At 46.0% G+C, this 21,469-nt stretch overlaps 1 protein-coding gene across 1 annotated transcript in view; it reads left to right on the forward strand.

Annotated features, from left to right (window-relative positions):
• The window catches only part of LOC310680732 (uncharacterized protein), a 100,263-nt gene extending 82,094 nt beyond the window's left edge, over window positions 1-18,169 (forward strand). The window contains exons 2-5 of the mRNA XM_083447753.1: window positions 12,390-12,524; window positions 14,398-14,532; window positions 15,983-16,117; window positions 18,010-18,169. Coding sequence (XP_083303879.1) covers window positions 12,390-12,524; window positions 14,398-14,532; window positions 15,983-16,117; window positions 18,010-18,014 — 410 coding nt within the window. The 3' untranslated portion in view covers window positions 18,015-18,169. The remainder of the gene's footprint in view (window positions 1-12,389; window positions 12,525-14,397; window positions 14,533-15,982; window positions 16,118-18,009) is intronic.
• Window positions 18,170-21,469: the final 3,300 nt, after the last annotated feature.

Here is a 21,469-nt window from a genome sequence, read left to right on the forward strand (position 1 = left end):
CTGCTGTAGCATACATAAAAAAAGTCCTATCCTTCTTATGCACCTGTTGGCCAACCATACCCAAGAGAAAGGCTTCTGGCTTCTTCGGAAATGTGTATTTAAACACTTTTTTCAGCTCATTGTAAATCATCTCCCAGAATGCCTTAATCTTTGGGCACGTCCACCAAAGGTGAAAGAATGTGCCTTCAACTTCTTTACATTTCCAACACTTATTATCGGGCAGATGGTAAATTTTTGCAAGCTTGACTGGTGTCATGTACCACCTATATATCATTTTCATAATATTCTCTCTTAGGGCATTAGATGCCGTAAATTTTATACCAGTGGTCCATAACCGTTCCCAGTCAGCAAACATTATGTTATGACCCAAGTCTTGTGCCCATTTAATCATCACTGATTTCACTTCCTCATCCTGTGTGTTCCATTTTAGCAGCAACTTATACATTCTTGACAAAATCTTAGTTTTGGGTTCTAACAATTCTGTCTCCAATTTTGATTTTTCCACCTGGAAGCCAATTTTTCTATCCATTTTAAATGCTTCCATTATTTGGTGATAATGGAGCCAATCTCGAACTTTACTTTTTAATTTATCGAAACTCTGTAGTTTCAATTTGTCTCCATCTTGTTCTAAAATCTCCCAATATTTTGGCCAGTTTGCCTCCATATTGAGCTTTTTTAGTGCTTTTGCTTCCATTGGGGACAACCACCTTGGGGTCTTGGTTTCAAGCAAATCTTTATACCTCATCCAAACTTTAAACAATGCATTCCTAACAATGTGGATTTTAAACATTCTATGCACTTTAACCTTATCATACCATAGATATGCATGCCAACCAAAGACATTATTAAATCCTTCTAGATCCAACATGTCAGTGTTTTCAAGAAGTAGCCATTCTTTTAACCAACAAAAGGCTGCCGCCTCATAATAAAGTTTCAGGTCTGGCAGGGCAAAGCCCCCTCTTTCTTTTGCATCGGTCAGTATTTTAAATTTTATCCTTGGCTTTTTGCCCTGCCAGACAAATCTGGATATATCTCTTTGCCACCTCTTGAAACAATCAATCTTGTCTATGATTTGCAGTGTCTGAAATAAAAACAACATTCTTGGCAATACATTCATCTTTATCACAGCAATACGACCCATTAAGGAGAGTTTCAAATTAGACCATATGTCTAGATCTTTCTTTATCTCCGACCAACTTTTCTCATAATTGTCTTTATATAAATTTCCATTTTTAGCAGTCATAGTAATACCCAAATATTTCACTTTTTTCACTACTGCCAATCCTGTCTCATTCTGAAATCTTTCTTTCTCAATTTCTGTTAGATTCTTTGTCAAAACTTTGGTTTTTGTTTTGTTCAATTTAAACCCTGCCAATCGACCAAACTCTTGGATCAGTTCTAAGGCTCTTTTCACACTGGATTCTGGCTCCTGTAATGCCAAAACTAGGTCATCTGCAAATGCTCTTAATTTATATTGTTTAGCTCCGACCTGAATCCCTCTAACCAGTTGGTCCTTTCTAATCATATTCAGCAACACCTCCAGGACTGATATAAACAGCAAAGGGGAAATTGGGCAACCTTGTCGTGTACCTTTCTCTATTCTGAACTCCTCAGTAATTACACTGTTTACAATTAGCTTAGCTTTTTGTTCAGAATAGATTGCACCTATACCGTTTTCAAATTCCTGGCCTACCCCCATGCCTTGGAGATTCTTCTTCATAAAACTCCAAGAAATATTATCGAAGGCCTTCTCCGCATCCACAAATATTAAAACCGCCTTAGTATTTATTTTTTCTTGTAAAAATTCCAAAATGTCTATTATATTCCTTACGTTATCTGATAAATGTCTTCCTGGGAGAAAGCCTGCTTGGTCCTTATGAATCTCCTCTATTAAAACCTTCTTGAATCTTCTAGCCAAAATATCTGCAAAAATTTTGTAATCCACATTAAGTAATGATATTGGGCGGTAGTCTTTGAGTTGGTGTTTCTGAGTCTCTACCTTTGGTATAAGTGTAACAAAAGCTTCTTTCCACGTATCTGGTGCCTTTTCCCCCTGAAGTATTTTATTACAAACTTCTTTCAATGGCTGAATTAACCAGTCTTTCAGTGCTTTATAATATCTAGCAGTCAGTCCATCGGGTCCTGGAGACTTGCCCAGTTGCATATTCTGAATGGCACTCTCAACCTCTTGATCTGTTATGCTATAATTCAATTTCAATCTGTTCTCTTGAGATATTTTCGGTAGCCCATTCACTTTCAGGAATTTCTCTATGTCTACTTCCTTCTGGGGTTGCTGGGAGTAAAGCTGTTTAAAATATTTTTGAAAAGCGGTCCTTATTTCTGTAGGGTTCTGAATAGTTTTTCCTTCCACTTCTAAATTTGTTATTGTATTCAGTTTTTGTCTCTTCTTAATTTGCCAAGCCAATAATTTCCCACACTTGTTTGCCGATTCAAAAGTTCTCTGTCTCATTTGTCTGATCTTCCACTCAATCTCTTGATTTACTATTTGCATATATTCCACTTGATATAATTTGATCTCTCTTAGAATTTCCTTTGAATTTGGCTTTAATCTCAATCTCTTTTCTCCTTCATTAATCTTTTCCAAGATCTTTTCCCTTCTTTCCTTTTGTATTCTCTTTTTAAGCGTATTTTGTTGTATCAAGAACCCTCTCATAACAGCTTTACTTGCATCCCATACGATTCTTTTCTCCACCGTCGTATTCAAATTTATCTCAAAATAGTCCTTCAAAGTTTTCTGGGCCTTTTTGTTCACTTCTTCATCCCTAAAGAGAGAGTCATTCATTCTCCATCTGAAAGAACCAGTTGGTAGTAAATTCATTCCCATCTTTACTGCATTATGGTCGGAGCAAGTTTTTGGGCAGATTTCCACCTTTTTTATATTTGGTGCCAGTCCTCGGGTGATCCATATTTGGTCGATTCGTGTCCAAGTCATTTTAGCTTCAGAATAGAAGGTTCCCTCTCTTCCTAACGGGTTTTTGGTTCTCCAGATGTCGATCAAGTCCAGGTTATCAGTCAATTCAAAAAAGGTTTTCGGTAGTCTACCATCCTTGGTGATCACCTGTCGTTGCGCCTTGTCCATATTTGTTGAAACAACTCCATTCATATCTCCCATCAAAATCACACTGTATTCCAAATATTCATTCAGTGTCTCATGCAGCTTCTTAAAAAACTCGGATTTTCCCTCATTTGGTGCATACACTCCTACTATCAGATACTTCTGTCCATGATACTGTATTTCAATTGCCAAATATCTTCCATGTTCATCCTTAAACATAAATTTTGGTATAAGGCTCTCTTTGGCATATATTACTACTCCTCTTTTTTTGACTTTATCAGATGAGATAAATTCTTGACCCAATCTTTTGTTAATTAAAATTTTTCTATGGAGCCTGGTCACATGTGTTTCTTGTAAGCAAATCAAGTCCAATTGTTCTTTCTTTAAAATATGAAATATCGATTTCCTCCTTCGAACCGAGTTGAGGCCATTACAATTCCAGCTTAGAAGTTGCAGAGACATGATGAATTTATTCTGTTATGTTCCTCCAGATGCTCCCTCTGTCTTGTCTTTATCTGTCGAATCCGGCGTTGTCCTTTTCTTTCTGTTTCGTTTCGGCTTTGCTCCTGTCGTGTCTTCCTCTCCCTCCTCTGGTGACTCCAAGGAATCTGCTACTTTTAATGTTCCTTTCTGTAGGTCCTCTCCATAAACTTCTAAAAAAGCGTTCTTGTCTTCCACTGATCTTACTTTTGTCTTTCTTCCCTTGATACTGAAAGAAAGTCCTTCCGGAAATTCCCACCTAAAAATGATGTTGTTTTTTCTTAATTGGATGACTAGGTCTTTATAATTCGATCTAAGGTCCAGAAGATGCTTTGGAATATCCTTGAAAATCTTGACTTTGGATTGATTAATTACCAATGATTTTTGAAAGTGTAGTCCCAAAATCTTGTCTCTTTCTTCTTTAGTTCTAAATGTAACCAAGCAGTCTCTAATTTTGATCTTCTTGCTTGTTCTTCCCAAACGAAAGGCACCCAGGATCTTAAATTCCTCCTTCTCAGGCTCCAAAGTCCAAAATTTCTGAAATTCTTGTGTCAGAAGGTCCCGCAGGCTTCCTTCCTCGATGTCTGGAACGTTTCTAATTCTCAAATTCGTTTGTTTATCTTTTAATTCCAGCATAGAAAATCTTGCTCTATACTCCTCCAATTGCTTGCTCATCGGTGGCAATTTCTCCTCTGTAGCAGCTGCAGCCCCCCTTGCCTCCTCAGCAATTCTTTTTGTCTCAACCGACGCCTCAAATAGTTCCTTAATTGAAGCTGTATTCTGTTTTATACTGGCAGAGTTTTGTTCTATCTTTTGGAAGGCCTCTGTTACCCCTTTATTTGTTTCTTCAACTTGACTTTTTATTTCCGCAACTTGTCTTTTAGTTTCTGACACTTCTTGTGTCAGTTTGTCTAGGGATCCCTGTACCCTTGCAAATCCTGCAGTAATAAGGTCTTCTGTCCCAGACATTTCTTTTACTTTGGGTATAGCAGAGGCACTTCCTGTAGGTTCAGGGAAGGATCCCCTCCTTCCCGTGTAAAAAGATTTACCAGATCTTGTTGTTTTGTCTTGAAATTGCTGTAATTTTCCTTTTCCCTCTGCCATAAGCCACCAGTTTCAAGGTTACTCTGCAGCTGCAACTTGTTTACCAGTTCAAGGGAAGAGAGTGAAATTTTCCTCTGTTACTTTGTATCTCTGCAGTAATTTCAGTAGCCACCAGGGGGACCTCAGAAATATTACTATTAAAAATACAGTATATCACCTTCTCTCTTTTCACAACCAATTCGAAACAGTAATGTCCACAATTCCAAATTTCAAATAAAATTCTCTTGTCCTGATAGACTGGCTCCTTCAAACATTTAAATATTCCTTTAAATACTTTCACAGTCTTTCACAGTCTTTTAAGACTTCACTTTCAATTTTAGCAATCCAAAACGGCAGTCCGCGCAGCTTCCCTGCTGCCTGGGGGGGGGGGGGGATTTTCTATTGTCCTTTATCCAAATCCAAATCTATTCACAATCAAACGTCTAGGCAACGTATCTTAGTCTTATGGGTCTCTTCAATCAGACAGAATGTCCCTCCATCTTCCCCCTCCCCTTCTAATGCCGGGGGGGGGGGCTTTTAATGTCCTTTGACGGCTCAGGGCGATATTTCTCAATCACAAAGACCTTTCATGCAGGCAGAAATATCTTTTCTATCTTTTCCCCTCTCCTCTCCTGCTTCCGGAGAGGGGGTCTTGTCTTAAGATTTTCGGATTTTATATCCTTTCAAAGACGTCTTTAAAGGTTTTAGTCCACAGAGTCTTTGCTTTAAACTATTTACACAGCGGAAGGCTGGCTTCCTGTTTGGACCTTACCGCTTCGGGTTCAAATTACTTCTCTCTTTTACTTCAAGTCCCAATTATACTCCAGCATTCAAAATCTTACTTTTCTTTAAAATTTTTACTTCCCCTACTCACGGGTACTTCTTTTCTTGTAATCCAAATTGTCTCAGGAAAAAGCCGGCGCTCTCTCGGCAACAGCTGCGCGACGTCACTCCAGAGAAGTAGCGATCGACTCTCCGTGCCTCGCCACCCCCGCCCCGCTCAGGAGCCTTTACCAGGCTCCTTTTACGTTTGGGGGGGGCGCAAATGGCACCCACCGAGTCCCACGGCCGTAGGCTTCCTCCGCCTACAGTTTCAAGGGTCCACCGCGTCGCCGAAGCGGTAAGACCCCAGTTTCTCTGGAGCTCTTCCCTCCGCAGATCAAAGGGAAGCCGCCATTACCGCCGGCGCTCGACTCCGGAAGCCTGGTAGTTGTTTTTCTCTTTGACATCTGGTGGGAGGGCGTTCCACAGGCCAGGTGCCACTACCGAGAAGGCCCTCTGCCTGGTTCCCTGTATCTTGGCTTCTCGAAGTGATGGAACTGTAGAAGGCCGTTGGAGCTGGACCTCAGTGTCCAAGTAGAACGATGGGGGTTTAGACGCTCCTTCAGATATACTGGACCGAGTCCGTTTAGGGCTTTAAAGGTCAGCACCAACACTTTGAATTGTGCTCGGAAATGTCCTGGGAGCCAATGTAGGTCTTTCAAGACTGGTGTTATGTGGTCTCGGCGGCCGCTCCCAGTCACCAGTCTAGCTGCCACATTCTGGATTAGTTGTAGCTTCCGGGTCACTTTCAAAGGCAGCCCCACATAGAGCGCATTGCAGTAGTCCAAGCGGGAGATAACCAGAGCATGCACCACTCTGACGAGACAGACAGCGGGCAGGTAGGGTCTCAACCTGCGTACCATATGGAACCTGGGCACAGAATTGACCTGCCCCTCCATGGACAGCTGTGAGTCCAGAATGACTCCCAGGCGGCGCACAGTGACCCCATTCAGGAACAGAGAGTCCTCCACACCTGCCCACCTCCTGTCCCCTTTGTCAGGCTTCTGTCTTGTCAGGATTCAACCTCAATCCATTAGCCACTTTCCATCCTCCAACTGCCTCCAGACATGCACACAGGACATTCACCACCTTCACTGGTTCTCATTTGAAAGAGAGGTAGAGCTGGGTATCATCTGCATATTGATGGACACCAAACCCTAACCCCCTGATGATCTCTCCCAGCGGCTGCATGTATATGTTGAAAAGCACAGGGGAGAGGACAGAACCCTGAGGCACCCCACAAGTGAGAGCCCACAAGTGAGAGCCCATACATTGTGTTTGAGATCTCCAGGAGTTTAGCCCCTTCGCCACGGCAAGGCAGTGATCCATGAAGGGGCGATCAGAAGGCTGAACACCGAAGAATTGATGCTTTTGAATTCTGATGCTGGATGAGACTCTTGAGAGTCCCATGGACTGCAAGAAGATCAAACCTCTCCATTCTGTAGGAAATCAGCCCTGAGTGCTCACTGGAAGGACAGATCCTGAAGCTGAGGCTCCAAGACGTTGGCCACCTCATGAGAAGACTACCTGGAAAAGACCCTGGTGTTGGGAAGGATGGAGGGCATAAGGAGAAGGGGACGACAGAGGACGACATGGTGGGACAGTGTTCTCGAAGCTACCAGCATGAGTTTGACCAAACTGCGGGAGCAGTGGAAGACAGGAGGGCCTGGCGTGCTCTGGTCCAGGGGGATCACGAAGAGGCGGACACAACTAAATGACTAAACAACAACAAATTGCTTCCCTTGATCTGGACACTCTACTTCTGTTGATGTAGCCTAGAATAGCATTGGCTTTTTTTGCTGCTGCGTCACACTGTGGACTCATGCTGAGCTTGTGGTCCACCAAGACCACTGCATCCTTTTCACACGTACTGCTTGCAAGCCAGGTGTCCCCCTTCTTATATTCGTGCATCTGTTTCTTCCTGCCTAAGTGCAGAACCTGGCATTGGTCCCTATTGAAATTCATTTGGGCCCCGTTCTCTGATCGCATCATCTTGCAGCAGGGAGAAAGGGAATGCTATTCTAAGCTGCACCAACAGACATCTAGTGTCCTGATAAGGGGAAGACATAGTCTTGCTCTGTTCTGCCTCGGGGATTCCTTCCCCTTGCTCTCTACTTTTAAACCAAAAAGCACTTCTAGCGTCTTTCAACCCCTGTCAAGTTGAGAGGACTCTCCCACTGCTTGTGGGCAGGGTTTTCAGTGAACTTTGCCTTAGGAGATTCGGATTCATGTCTCATCTTGAAAGTCCGACCGGGGAAATAGCTAAGCAAATTTCCACTATGATCAGCACAACAGCTCACCTTCTGAAGATTTAGCTGGGTGATACTTTCTTTTCTTTTCAACCTCATGACATATCAGCAGAGAGATGGGGATAGCTCAGCCGGTAGAGCATGTGACCCTTGTTTGGCAAAATATTCTTGGGCTGCAAGGGGTTGGACTCCATGATCCTTGCGGCCCCTTCCAACTCTACAGTTCCAGAAGTTATCTCGGCTGCTTCTTCTGAGATTCCTGGCCAGCTCAAGCCGAGGAGCATCAAGGCTTTGCTGAACAGCTTAGCTGGTGGGTGGAAGAGACCTCCTGCCCCCCAGCTGACCAGCTCTGATGCCTCAGAAGGCATCCTGGCCCCCAGCAGAGGGAGCCTCGATGCTTATCTGGCTTGTACATGAGCAGGAAGAGCATCAGAGCGCCATATAGCTGGGGGGCGGGGAGCACTGTAACTGAGTCCGGGTTCAGTAAAACTGCTCCGCTGGGGCACAGGCAGCCGTGTGCTCCTCAGTGTCTGTTGGCATCGGTCGCTGTGATGTTCGGGCTGAAGAAAGCTAACGAAGCTCCTGAACGAACGAGCAGGAGGGAGAGAACATGCCAATTGGGCGTGTGTCTCTACGAGGGTCCTATTTGAGTGTAGGATGAGCTCCAGACAGTCCTAACTGTCCCAGTATCAATTGCATTTAACCTTCGGAGAGAATGCATCCATGAATGATTCCCTGCATTTTGTGACTCTCCTGCCTCCCTCCTAGGCTGCATTGCGCATCTCCTGTCTGAGCTTGAAAGTGGTGCAAATGGTCAGCCAGAATGTTTTGCCATGTCTGCTTTGAGTTAGCACCGGGGTGTTAATCCAGCGCCTCTCCTGGAAGCTCTTTGACATGTCTTGCGAACAGGGAAGTAAAATATGGAATTGGAATGTCTATAGTTGAGACCAAATCAACCCCAAGGAAGTTGATACCACGACGGAGCTATGTACCGTATATTTCGCCCTATAGGGCACACTGGCCCATAGGGTGCACCTAGTTTTTTTTGGGGGGAATGAATAATAAAAAAATATTTCCCCCCCTCCAGTCCGCAGAACAGGCTGCTATCCGCAAGCGTTGCGAGCCCGGTGGCAACTCCCGCTAGGCTCGCAAGGCTTACGGACACCTGCGCGAAGACCTCCGGAGGGCGCCCCGTGCTTCAGGCTGTAGACCACAGCGCCACCTGTGTTCCCCAATGTAGTGGCTTATGATGTAACAATTATGTATATTAAGAAGTCCCGCCCGATGCAAGGGGCCAGAATTTGGAATTTATTCCTCTGTGCCTGTTGGGCCGGCTAGCAAAATAAAACCCTTTGTTTTCCTCATATGCTGCATGAGTTTTCTTTCAGCCCCAAACAAGCTTGCTCCATTCTCCATGTGACAGCCCTTGAGATATTTGAAGATGGGCGTCATATCTCCTCTCAGTCTCCTCTTCTCCATACCCAACTGTCCAGAACTCGACACTGGACTCCAGGTGGTCTGACCAAAGCAGAGTAGAGTAGCACAATTACTTCTCTTCATCTGTTGATGCAGCCCAGAATATCATGAGTTTGTTTTGCTGCTGCATCACACTGTTGACCCAGGTTAGAACCTTACGTACTTTTCTAATGTCAAGCTGGATTATTAATATCATTTTTAGAAAAACCTGTTTAGTGAGTAAGCATCTTGGAATTGTTTTATTTTAACTTCTAGCATCCTGTTTGCATCTTGATTTAGTTATGCAATTCATCAGTCAGATTGTGTTTTATGTGGGTTATTATTTGGGCCTAGAATTACCGATACAGTTGACCCTAATTATGTATCCAGAAGGCTTTTCAGTTGCAGTGAATGGTTTATTATTGTGGTGTATTGTGCTGTCGTTGTTGCAGAGTAGAGTTTTAAAAAACGAACCATAAATCCATCCATATTGTTTTTCAGGTTGGTGATGGTATCTTTCGCTTCCTCTTTGTATCTTCCTCTTCTTATACGGGTGCCTTAAGGAGTTGCAAATTCTTACTTTTGTCATGGAAGTATTTGCAGATATTTGATCTGTCTCAGTGACACTTGGATGTTGTGATGAATGCAGAAATTGTCTTGCAGTTTCACATTCAGACGTTGCTGTTTTATATTTGATGAATGTCTTTTAGCTAAATTGGCAATAATCTGGATGGTTTGTTGGCAGAGTCAAACCATCATTGTCTAGCTGAATTAGTGCATCGTTCCAGATTTTCCAGCTAAAGCCGTTGGTATTTTCTTTTTGTATAAGAACTAGTATGAAAAAGGCCTCCCGGCATTCTCACAGGCCCATATAAGATCAGCCGAAACAGCTGGGCCTGATGAACATTTACTGTTCCCAACCCTAATCCTGCAGAAAGCCATCTAATTAGATTTTAATTTGATGCTGACGTGTTTTTAGGAGGTCATTTAATGATTGTTTGATTTTATACCAACGTTATATATTTGATGTTAGCCACCCTGAGCCTGGCTTTGGCCGGGGAGGGCGGAATATAAATAAAAGATTATTACTATTATTATTATTATTATTATTATTATTATTATTATTATTATGACTGCAGGGAGGGAGGGGTGAGGGAGGGTGACATCATGGGGCGTGCCGTGTGCTGATTGGCTGAGGGTGGGGTGTGGCACCTAGAACATCCAAACCTCTTCACATACATTGTGCCTGTAATCTTGGCCATAGGGGTGGGACACCTGCAGCCCACCCAACGCTGCCCCTCCCTCATGTTGTCTGGGTCCTGCCTGGCAGATTTCTAAAAGATAGAACCAGAGAGGAAGAGAGTAGCTGAAGAAATTTGCTCTTCTAACACAGTACATTGTGTAGGCTACTTATTTAGACATTCATCCAAGTGCCCTTACCGAAAAGTCTCTGTGTGTCAACTTTGCATTTAAAAATCTTGCTCAAGCATTCTCTGTGTGCTAAGCTCAACTTCTGCTTATGTCGCTATCACCACGATTATGTATTAATCTTGCGGTTCTGTGTCCCCATAGTCTTGCGTCCCTCCTTGATTTCCCCTGTATTTAATCAGAAAATGCTTTATTTGCTATTTGAATACGTGGCTATTATTCTGGTCCTACAACAGCTGCCGCACATTGGGTCAGTATCTTCATCAAAGCAAGGTCTAGTTCCTGATCCACCACCACCAGTCCAGACCCCATGAATTCCTGTATGACTCCTGGTCCTCTGGAGGTCAGGGACAGGGGATTGGGGGCAGCATCTGCATGGGTGACAAAGCCCATCTAAGGGGCTGGGCTTGTTTTGCAGTCTACCCTCCCCCCCCCCCCCAGTTAGGCATTTAAAAGAAACATGTTGATAACAACAACAACAATTTATTTATACCCCACCCATCTGGCTGGGTTTCCCCAGGCACGCTGGGCGGCTTGCAACAAAATTTTAAAATACAGTGGTCTGTTAAATATTAAAAGCTTCCCTAAACAGGGCTGCCTTCAGATGTCTTCTAAAAGTCTGGTAGTTGTTCTTCTCTTTAACATCTGGTGGGAGGACGTTCCACAGGGCAGGCACCACCACCGAGAAGGCCCTCTGCCTGGTTCCCTGTAGCTTGGCTTCTCAAAGTGAGGGAACCGTCAGAAGGCCCTCAGAGCTGGACCTCAGTGTCTGGGCTGAATGATGGGGGTGGAGATGCTCCTTCAGTTATACTGGGCCTTTGAGGCTGTTTAGGGCTTTAAAGGTCAGCACCAACACTTTGAATTGTGTTCGGAAACATACTGGGAGCCAATGAAGGTCTTTTAAGACCGGTGTTATGTGGTCCCGGCAGCCACTCCCAGTCACCAGTCTAGCTGCCACATTCTGGATTAGTTGTAGTTTCCGGGTCACCTTCAAAGGTAGTCCCACATAGAGCGCATTGCAGTAGTCCAAGCGGGAGATAACCAGAGCATGCACCACTCTGGCCAGATAGTCCAATGGTCAGGTAGGGTCTCAGCCTGCGTACCAGGTGGAGCTGAAAAACAGCTACCCTGGACACAGAATTGACCTGCACCTCCATGGACAGCTGTAAGTCCAGAATGACTCCCAGGCTGTGTTCCTGGTCTTTCTAGGGGGACAGTTGCCCCATTCAGGACCAGGAGTCCCCCACACCTGCCCGCTTCCTGTCCCCCAGAAGCAGTGCTTCTCTCTTCTCAGGATTCAACCTCAGTCTGTTAGCTGCCATCCATCCTCCAACCACCTCCAGACACTCACAGGACCTTCGCCGCCTTCACTGGTTCTGATTTAAAAGAGAGGGAGAGCTGTTGAAACCTACTTTGGAGGCTGCTCACCTACAAAGGGACAGAGTCCCTGCTCAGCAAGGAGCCTTTGGGTGCAATGAAGGAGAAGTGACTCATTTTTCCTTGCAGGTTTATTACCTTAACATCGGGGTTTAGGAAAAAACTCTTTATCCTTGCCGGAGGAGATGCTCACTTGCTCCTACTCTGAGGATTGCATCCTGCACACCTCTGGGCAAATTTGGGGAGGGCGTGGGGTGCACACATAGGGGGAAGCAGTTCTGTTGCACAAGTGTAACTCTTTGTGTTATGCCATCCCGGTGATGAAAGCCAACTGTCCCTTTGTTGCTGAAGTTTCCTCTTGCCCAACCAAGGGCTGTGCTCACCTCTCTCTCTCACCAAGGGTTTAAATCTTGGCCCAGATCAGCCACAGCACCCAGACTCTTCTGCCAGTTGCCTCAGGAACAGCACCATGAAAGCCAGGCTCTTCCTCGTCTTCTTCCTCATGGGCCTCCTCACCATCTGTGTTGAGCTGCCGTCTGCAGCTGGACAACAAGGTAAGGGCAGAATCCCAGGCCAGCCAGGCTTCCTTCTCCTCTGGTGGTGTTGACCATCTTCACAGCCTTCCTGTGAACCTGCTCCAACCTCTCTCCACCCTTCTTAGAGTCCACCACCTTCTGGGGAAGTCTGTTCCATTGTTGAATAACTCTTACCATCAGAAAGCTCTTCCTAATAATAATAATAATAATAATAATAATAATAATAATAATAATAATAATTTATTTATATCCCACCCTCTCCAGCCGAAGCCGGGCTCAGAGTGGCTAACAGCAATAAAAGTAACACAGTTTACATAAAATCGCAATCAATTAATTGAAATACATTCTAAAATCAATTCATTCTAAAATTCATGGCAACCATTGGGCTAGAATTCTATGAGGATTACAGAGAGAGGAGGGTCAGGCTGTGCCTTGGCCAAAACCCTTGTGGAACAGCTCTGTCTTGCAGGCCCTGCGGAAAGATGTCAAGTCCCGCATGGCCCTAGTCTCTTGGGACAGAGCGTTCCACCAGATCGGGGCCACAGCTGAAAAAGCCCTGGCTCCGGTTGAGGCCAGCCTAACTTCCCTGTGGCCCAGGATCTGCAAGATACTTTTGTTTGAAGACCGTAAGGTCCTCCGTGAGACATACCAGGAGAGGCGGTCCCGTAGGTACGAGGGTCCTAGGCCGTATAGGGCTTTAAAGGTTAAAACCAGCACCTTAAACCTGACCCTGTACTCCACCGGGAGCCAGTGCAGCTGGTATAGCACCGGGTGAATGTGATCCCGCAGCCAGGACCCCGTAAGGAGTGAGAATCCCCTTTCTTGTCATTTGAATCTGGAGCAGCAGCAGCAGTAAACCAGCTTCCTTCAACTTCCATGTGACGGCCCTCCAGATATTTGCTCCACATGTCACCCCTCAGTCTTCTCTTCTCCAGGCGAAGCCTACCCAGCTCCCTCAACTGTTTCTCACAAGGCTTGGTTTCCAGCCCCTGAGTATCTTTAGCCTGGGGAAGAGAAGCCCCACAGTTGACCTGATAGCCATCTTCAGATATCCAAAGGGCTGTCTCGTAGAAGATGCAGCAAGTTTGTTTGATGCTGCTCCAGAGGTGGGGACCTGAAGCAATGGATTCAAATGGCCAGAAAGGAGATTCTGACTCAACATTAGGGAGAACTTTTTGGTGGTCAGAGCTGTTTGACATTTTAGGGGTGCCAGCACATCTCTTAGGCTGGCCACTGAGGACTGTGTTGGTGTCTTTGTGATAGATGGTTTCATCTTCCCATAGGAGCTGGTTGAGCAGAAGGTGGAAGGGCTCACAGCATTAGCCTTCCAGTAGATACTGAACCGGGGAATGCGGGTGGCTCTGTGGTCTAAAACACTGAGCCTTGGGCTTGCTTATCAAAAGGTCAGCGGTTCGAATCCCCGCGACAGGGTGCGCTCCCGTTGCTCAGTCCCTGCTCCTGCCAACCTAGCAGTTCGAAAGCACGTCAAAGTGCAAGCAGATAAATAGGTACCACTCCAGCGGGAAGGTAAATGGCATTTCCGTGCACTGCTCTGGTTTCGCCATAAGTGGCTTAGTCATGCTGGGCACATGACCTGGAAGCTGTACGCCGGCTCCCTTGGCCTATAGAGCGAGATAAGCACTGCAACTCCAGAGTCGTTCGCGACTGGACATGACTGTCAGGGGATCTCCTTCTCTAGTTACTGAACCCCCATGAGGTCTTGGGCTGGGGGGCTGAGTGGGGCTGCCCTGGATTCTCACAGAGGCTTGTGCTTGTTCTGGCCTGAGATCTGTATTCCGGCAGATGGACTCTCAGCTCATGGGCTTCATTGCTTGTGGAAAAGAAAACTTCCACAGCATTGTGGTGTGGGAGTCATCTTTCTCTCCTGCAGTGCGTCCTGGACAGTGTCCTCCGATTAAAGGCCCTGGCACATGTGCAATCAGCTGTCAGAGTGATGAGTCTTGCGGCCCTGGGAGCAAGTGTTGTGGTACAGGCTGTGGATCTGCATGCAAAAGAGTCGTTCAAGGTGAGAGAAGCCAGCAGGTGCCAAGCCCATGGTTCTCTCCAGGAGAGCAGTAGCAGGAAGACACTCAGACCCAGGAGCTTGGCCTGTTGGAAGGGAGCAGGGACTCCTCTCATTGGCCATGGGTGGTGGAAGGCGGGAGGTTTGTTTCTCACCAAATGATTGGCTGCTATAGCAGCGGCGTATTTGGCCTCCTATCACGGGTTCTCCATGGTCTAGAAAGTTCCTTTTCAAAGAAAGGTCTGAGAACCCTTTGGCCATGTGGGCCAGGTATTTCTCTCTCCATGATCCCAAGGGCCAACGGTGACATGTGGGTGGAACAAGCCGCCCACTCAATCATCCCACTGTCATAGTGACATCAGGCAGATTGGGGCCTCGTGTCAATCATGCAGCATGTCCACGGCTACCAGCTGGGAAACGTCTGCTTTCACCTGCTCTGCACCTCCCGTTAGATATGGCATCAAGGGCAGGGCAGGTGGGCGCGACTTGGCCAAGATGGCCGCGCAGGAAAAATGGGGAGGCCCCCCACTCCTGTTTTAAATGAGAGCCAGGGTTACAGGAGAAGACAGGCCCCAGTGGGCATGGTTAGAATCAGGATAGAATCCAGCCCACCGGGGAACAGAGCCCCCTGAGCAAAATGCAGGCCAGGCTTGTATTTCTGTCCACAACCACTTGTGTCGAGGCCCCCACCCCCATACCACTCAATCTTCTTGCGGTTCCTGCATTGCTCATTTTTGGATTAGATGACCTTTGGAGTCCCCTCTAACTCTACAATTATATCGTACCTTATTACACCAATAAATTATAGAAACATTCCATTTCTCCACAAAGATTATCCCTTGTCTGCTCTCTTTAAAACATTTATTAGCTCGATCACGCATACAGTATTCCATACCTTTATATTTTAATCTTCCAAAGTCCAAATTCTCATTCCCAGCCCATTGATGATGGCCCAGGGGTTGTACCCCTGTTCACTTCACTTACCAACTTGCCCCCACCCATCCTCTTATCCAACTGCCCTCCCCTGATATTTCACCAAACCTTACACCTTGCACCGTGACACCTCGCCATTACCTGTCTAGAGCTCACTAGACCACCCATACTTCCCTTAGGCCCCACTGCCCTATCCTTAGAAGCATTCCGGCAGGTCCTGCCTGCGCTGTTGGCCCAGCTGCATCTCTTTCCTCCACGCCCTCCCATCTCGCTTGCCAGCACTGCTGTCATGGCCCAGCAGCTCTCAGAAGTTATCACACTGTAGTTCACAGCATTACCTGTTGGCAGCCGAGCAAAGTGCTGCGTGATGACAACCTTGCCTTTTTATTCTATATCAAGATACAGCATCCTTTCAAAGTGCTGTGTGGAGTTTCCTTTTTCATTCCACTGCTTGCTACCCGTTGAAAACCAAATCCCCAGTAGAGCATCCCAGTATGGGAGTCACCTTTTTCTCTTCCAGTGCATCCTGGACGGTGTCCCCGGCCCACTGGAGGTGGGGTCTGCGCGGAATACTGTCAGAGTGATGCCTCTTGCTCACCTGAGCAGAAGTGTTGCAGCAATGGCTGTGGCCACCAATGCATGACAGCCATTCGAGGTAAGAGAAGCCAGCGGGTGCCAAGCCCGTCACTCACAGCAAGGCCCCCAGAAGAGCTGTGGCAGGAAGGGAGTTAGGGAAGGAGCTTGATGTGTTAGAAGGGAGAGGCAACTCCTCTCGTTGGGTAAGGAGGATGGAAGGCGGAAGTGATTATTCTCCACCAAATGATTAGATCAGCGGTTCCCAAAGGTTTTGAGTCGTGGAGCACTTCTCAGGAGAGAAATTTTTTATGGAGCACAGTTGCCTCCCTGATGCCAAAGGCACATCTTTATTTATTTTTATTTCCAGTCTCTTTGCGGAGCCCTTGGAGATGCTTCACGGGGCACCAAGAGTTAGATGGTATAGCAGCTGCACACTTTGCCCGCTCTCCTATGGTTCCGCAAGGGCCAGCGGCTTGTTGTTTTATTTAAATTCTTTAAATGAAAGCTGGGGAGACGAGCTAACGGTGACGATGAGCACCAGGTGGCCCGGGAAGCACGGCTAATTAGAGTGCGGATAAAGCGTTTCTGTGTCCACAATCGCTTGGCTATAATCCACTGCACAATACAGCACAATGATTTTGTGTTGTTGGTTTCCATGGCTGGTTAGCAACCAACATTCATCTGGGATGAGTGACCTGCATTGTTAAACTACGGCATTCCTTCCCAGATGAAGTAATGATGGCCACCAACTGGGATGGCTTTGGAAGAGGGTTAGACAAATTCAAGCTATCAGGGGCTTCTAGTCACAAGGGCAATGCTCTGTTTCCACTGCTGGAGACAGCATGTCTCTATCCCCCCACCCCAAATTTTTAATAATTTTTCCAAATTTTTAAACAAGCAAACAAACAAGCAAACAAACAAACATAAATCATGAATGAACTTGGTCCAATCTTAGTATCATTGTTAAATGACTTCCTCAAATTCCCTTGACTGAATTTCATTGTATATCATTGTAATGGTTTTCCAAGATAATATCTCATAAAATTTACTTAATCCTCTTAACATCTTTATCTCTTTTCATCTTAACTTTAAACATGTTGTTATATAATTTCACATATTTAAATCCTCCTTTTCTTTAGCTTTCCAACATAAGTGATCAATGTTGTGGTAAATCTTTGCCAATTTTACAGGAGTTAAGCACCATCTATACATCATTTTCATTATATTTTCCTTTAACACCGTACATGCAGTGAACTTGACCCCTCCACAACCTTTCCCAATCTTCAAACATTATATTATGTCCCACATCTCTTGCCCAGTCTATCATCACAGATTTAACTTGCCTTTGTATGCCACTCCAACAGTAAATTATACATTTCAGACAAATATTTAACTTTAGAGTCCAACAACTCCATTTCCAATTTAGTTTTTTCCAAAGCAAAACCATTTTTCTTATCTATTTTATACAATTCATTAATCTGGCGGTAATGTAACCAATTTATTATGTCTTTAATTTGGCCAAATGGTCTTAATTTAAATCCTTCTTTATCTTCCAATAACAAATCTGAATATCTCAACCACTTGCTTTCCATGTTTGACTTTTTCTGGGCCTTTGCCTCCATTGGCGAAACCCATCGGGGTGTTTTCCTTTCTAAAAGATCTTTATATAGAGACAGCATGTATCTAGAGACCAGCTGCTGGAGACCACAAGTGGGGAAGGGGCTGCTGTTGTGCTCAGGTCCTGCTCCTGGGCTCCCCAAAATGGGCATCTGGTTTGGCTACTCTGAGGAGAAGATGCTGGCCTAGATGGGCCACTGGCCTGATCTAGGAGCTCTTATGTTCTTCTGGGGCCTCCAGAGACAGCCTATCCAGAGGTTCTTGCGGACATCTGACTGCTTTGAGAACAGCATGCTATGCTAGATGGTCTGATCCTGCTGCCAGGCTCTTCTGATGCTTTCTCTTCTGTCCTAGGGTAACCTGGACTGCAGAGTGGATGAGCCCCTCCGTGAGACTCCTCACCTTGAACAGGCACCACAGCCAACTTCTCTCTGGCTTCCTTGGGAGCAGAAGACTGTGCAGTGGCCTGAAACCCTAGGCTCACCCAATAAAAATGATATGAGTTTCCCATGAACCTTGGTCTCCGCCATCACGTTACTGGGGAGACAAAGGAGAGGTTACTGGGCTGCTGTGAATGTATAGCAGTGTGTAAATGGGATGGCCTGCTGGTCTCCGGGGAAACTGGTTCATCTGGAAGGACTTCCCTTTGGAGAAGCCATGCTGGTTTTGCTCCACCAAGCTTGTTCTTCTATAGGCTTGTTCATTCTATCTTTAATAATGCTCTGAAACACATGTTAAGGTAATCAACCCGTAATTTCCCAGATTCCCCCTGCTTCTTTTTTAAAAAATAAATAAATAGCATGACATGTCCAATTAAGGTCCAGAGGCTGATCTTAGGGACATGTTACATATACATATTTATGACTTCACATTTGCATTCTTTAAGTACTCCAGGGCCGGGATTTGACAGGGGAAGTACCAGGAATTGTTTCTCTGGGCTGAGCTTGCTGCCTGGGTAATTGGTCCTGCCCATTCACATTTTAAATCATTTTTATTCTTTTTGCAATAAAAAACATCCAATTAAATATCCAATCATAACACTTCAATTAAAAAACTAAAAAGCGAAAAAAAAAAGATCAAATTATAGTCCATTTATTCATTTCTTGGGGCTCCCCACGGTCTGGATCTCTGGAGCAGATCTCCACATCTTAGTCCTGCTTCTCCTTGTTAGGACAGGATGAACTCCACCTCCCCCCTCCAGTGTGAGATTTAGTCTTTGCCTAACAAGCACATAGGGACGCGGGTGGCGCTGTGGGTTAAAGCCTCAGTGCCTAGGGCTTGCCGATCGAAAGGTCGGCGGTTCGAATCCCCGTGGCTGGGGTGCGCTCCTGTCGTTCGGTCCCAGCGCCTGCCAACTTAGCAGTTCGAAAGCACCCCCGGGTGCAAGTAGATAAATAGGGACCGCTTACCAGCGGGAAGGTAAACAGCGTTCCGTGTGCTGCGCTGGCTCGCCAGATGCAGCTTGTCACGCTGGCCACGTGACCCGGAAGTGTTTGCGGACAGCGCTGGCTCCCGGCCTCTTAAGTGAGATGGGCGCACAACCCTAGAGTCTGGCAAGACTGGCCCGTACAAGCAGGGGTACCTTTACCTTTTAACAAGCACATGGAAAACAATGGGTTTGATTTCCCTCTGTCTGCTTTTCCTTGACAAAGAAGGGTTTGCGGGAAACGGATGTGGGGCACGGACATCTGTCGGGGTCCTTTGGGAAGGCGCTGCTCCTGCCTGCAGCAGCCATTTAGCAGAAGGAGAGAGGGGTTTGAGGAGGGGAGGGGGCAACTGCGCCAAAGGCCCCGGCCGTCTCCCCCTCATGTGTGCTCAGGGCAGCTCCTTCACCAGTAAGAGCACCCACCCACCCTCCCCATTGCATTCCTGCACACCACGGAGTTATTTCCCAAGAGGGAAAGGGCCGCCCTAGAGTCCTCCCAGAATCCAGAATGGAGACAAACGACAAGGAAGGAGTTTCCAACTAAACATCAGAATGAACTTGGCCCATTCATCCTTAGAATCACGGAACCATAAAAATCATAGAACTATTGAGTCGGAAGGGACCCCATTGCATCTAGTCCAACCCCTTGCAATGCAGGAATCCATGACAGAGGGCCACCCAACCTCTGCTGAGAAACCTCCAAGGAAGGAGAGTCCAGACCATCCACTGTCGAATGGCTCTTGCTGCCAGAAAGCTTTTCCCAGTGTTCTTTCTTGTATCTTGAAGCCATGGGTTCGAGTCCTGCTGATGCATATAGGGACCTCCAAGCCAAAAAAGACTTCCAGGCCTATTGTACCAAAGCTGCTTTATCTTGTGAAACCACATGCCAAAGTGTCTGCATAAGAAAGGGATGATTTCCAGTCCCCACACTCTAAGAGCTGCCTTTGTTCTTATTGTACTATGTTCTTTGTACTATTTTGTACTTTGTACATATTGTACTATGTACTTTGTTCTTATTGCTCTATCTTGGGGGCCCTGTTCCCTCAGGCATAGCCATATAGAGATAGGAATGCAAGGAGATCACGTGCAGAAAGGTGCTGCTTAGAGAGAGTTCTTTCTGCACTTGCTCAATGAACATGAAATAGGGAAAGAGCATATGGTGCTGGAGGAGACTCTTGAGAGTCCCATGGACTGCAAGAAGATGCAACCTCTCCATTCTGAAGGAAATCAGCCCTGAGTGCTCACTGGAAGGACAGATCATGAAGCCGAGGATCCAATACTTTGGCCACCTCATGAGAAGAGAAGACTCCCTGGAAAAGACCCTGATGTTGGGAAAGATGGAGGGCACAAGGAGAAGGGGACGACAGAGGACGAGATGGTGGGACAGTGTTCTCGAAGCTACCAGCATGAGTTTGACCAAACTGCGGGAGGCAGTGGAAGATAGGAGTGCCTGGCGTGCTCTGGTCCAGGGGGTCACAAAGAGGCCGACACGACTAAACGACTAAACAACAACAACAAGTAGTAGAAACTTTTCTAATAGTAGGGCTCTGTAACTTGTGATTGGGTCAGTCTATGAATATGTAGTGCTTTAAGGGTAAAGGGACCCCTGACCGTTAGGTCCAGTTGCAGACAACTCTGGGGTTGTGGCGCTCATCTCGCTCTATAGGCCGAGGGAGCCAGCATTAGACAGCTTCCGGGACATGTGGACAGCATGAGTAAGCTGCTTCTGGCAAACCAGAGCAGTGCACGGAAACGCCATTTACCTTCCCACCAGAGCGGTACCTATTTATCTACTTGCACTGACATGCTTCCGAACTGCTAGGTGGGCAGGAGTTGGGACCGAGTAGCGGGAGCTTCGAACCACCAACCTTCCTATCAGCAAGCCCTAGGCTCTGTGGTGTAGACCACATCGCCACTCTCGTTCCCCAATGTAGTGCCTTAAGAGATAACAATTATGTATATTCCTCTGTGCCTGTTTGGCTGGCTTGCAAAATAAAACCCTTTGTTTTCCTCATTTGCTGCATGAGTTTTCTTTCAGCCCCAACATTGATTTTTGCAACACTACCCTCCAGAGCAGGAGAAAACAAGCTTGCTCCATTCTCCATGTGACAGCCCTTGAGATATTTGAAGATGGGCGTCATATCTCCTCTCAGTCTCCTCTTCTCCATACCCAACTGTCCAGAACTTGACACTGGACTCCAGGTGGTCTGACCAAAGCAGAGTAGAGCAGCACAATTACTTCTCTTCATCTGTTGATGCAGCCCAGAATATCATGAGTTTGTTTTGCTGCTGCATCACACTGTTGACCCAGGCTAAGAACCTTATGTACTTTTCAAATGTCAAGCCGGATTATTAATATTATTTTTAGAAAAACCTGTTTAGTCTTAA

This window comes from Podarcis tiliguerta, assembly GCF_965153285.1.
Source record: "Podarcis tiliguerta genome assembly, chromosome: 6".
Taxonomy (NCBI): Eukaryota; Metazoa; Chordata; class Lepidosauria; order Squamata; family Lacertidae; genus Podarcis; species Podarcis tiliguerta.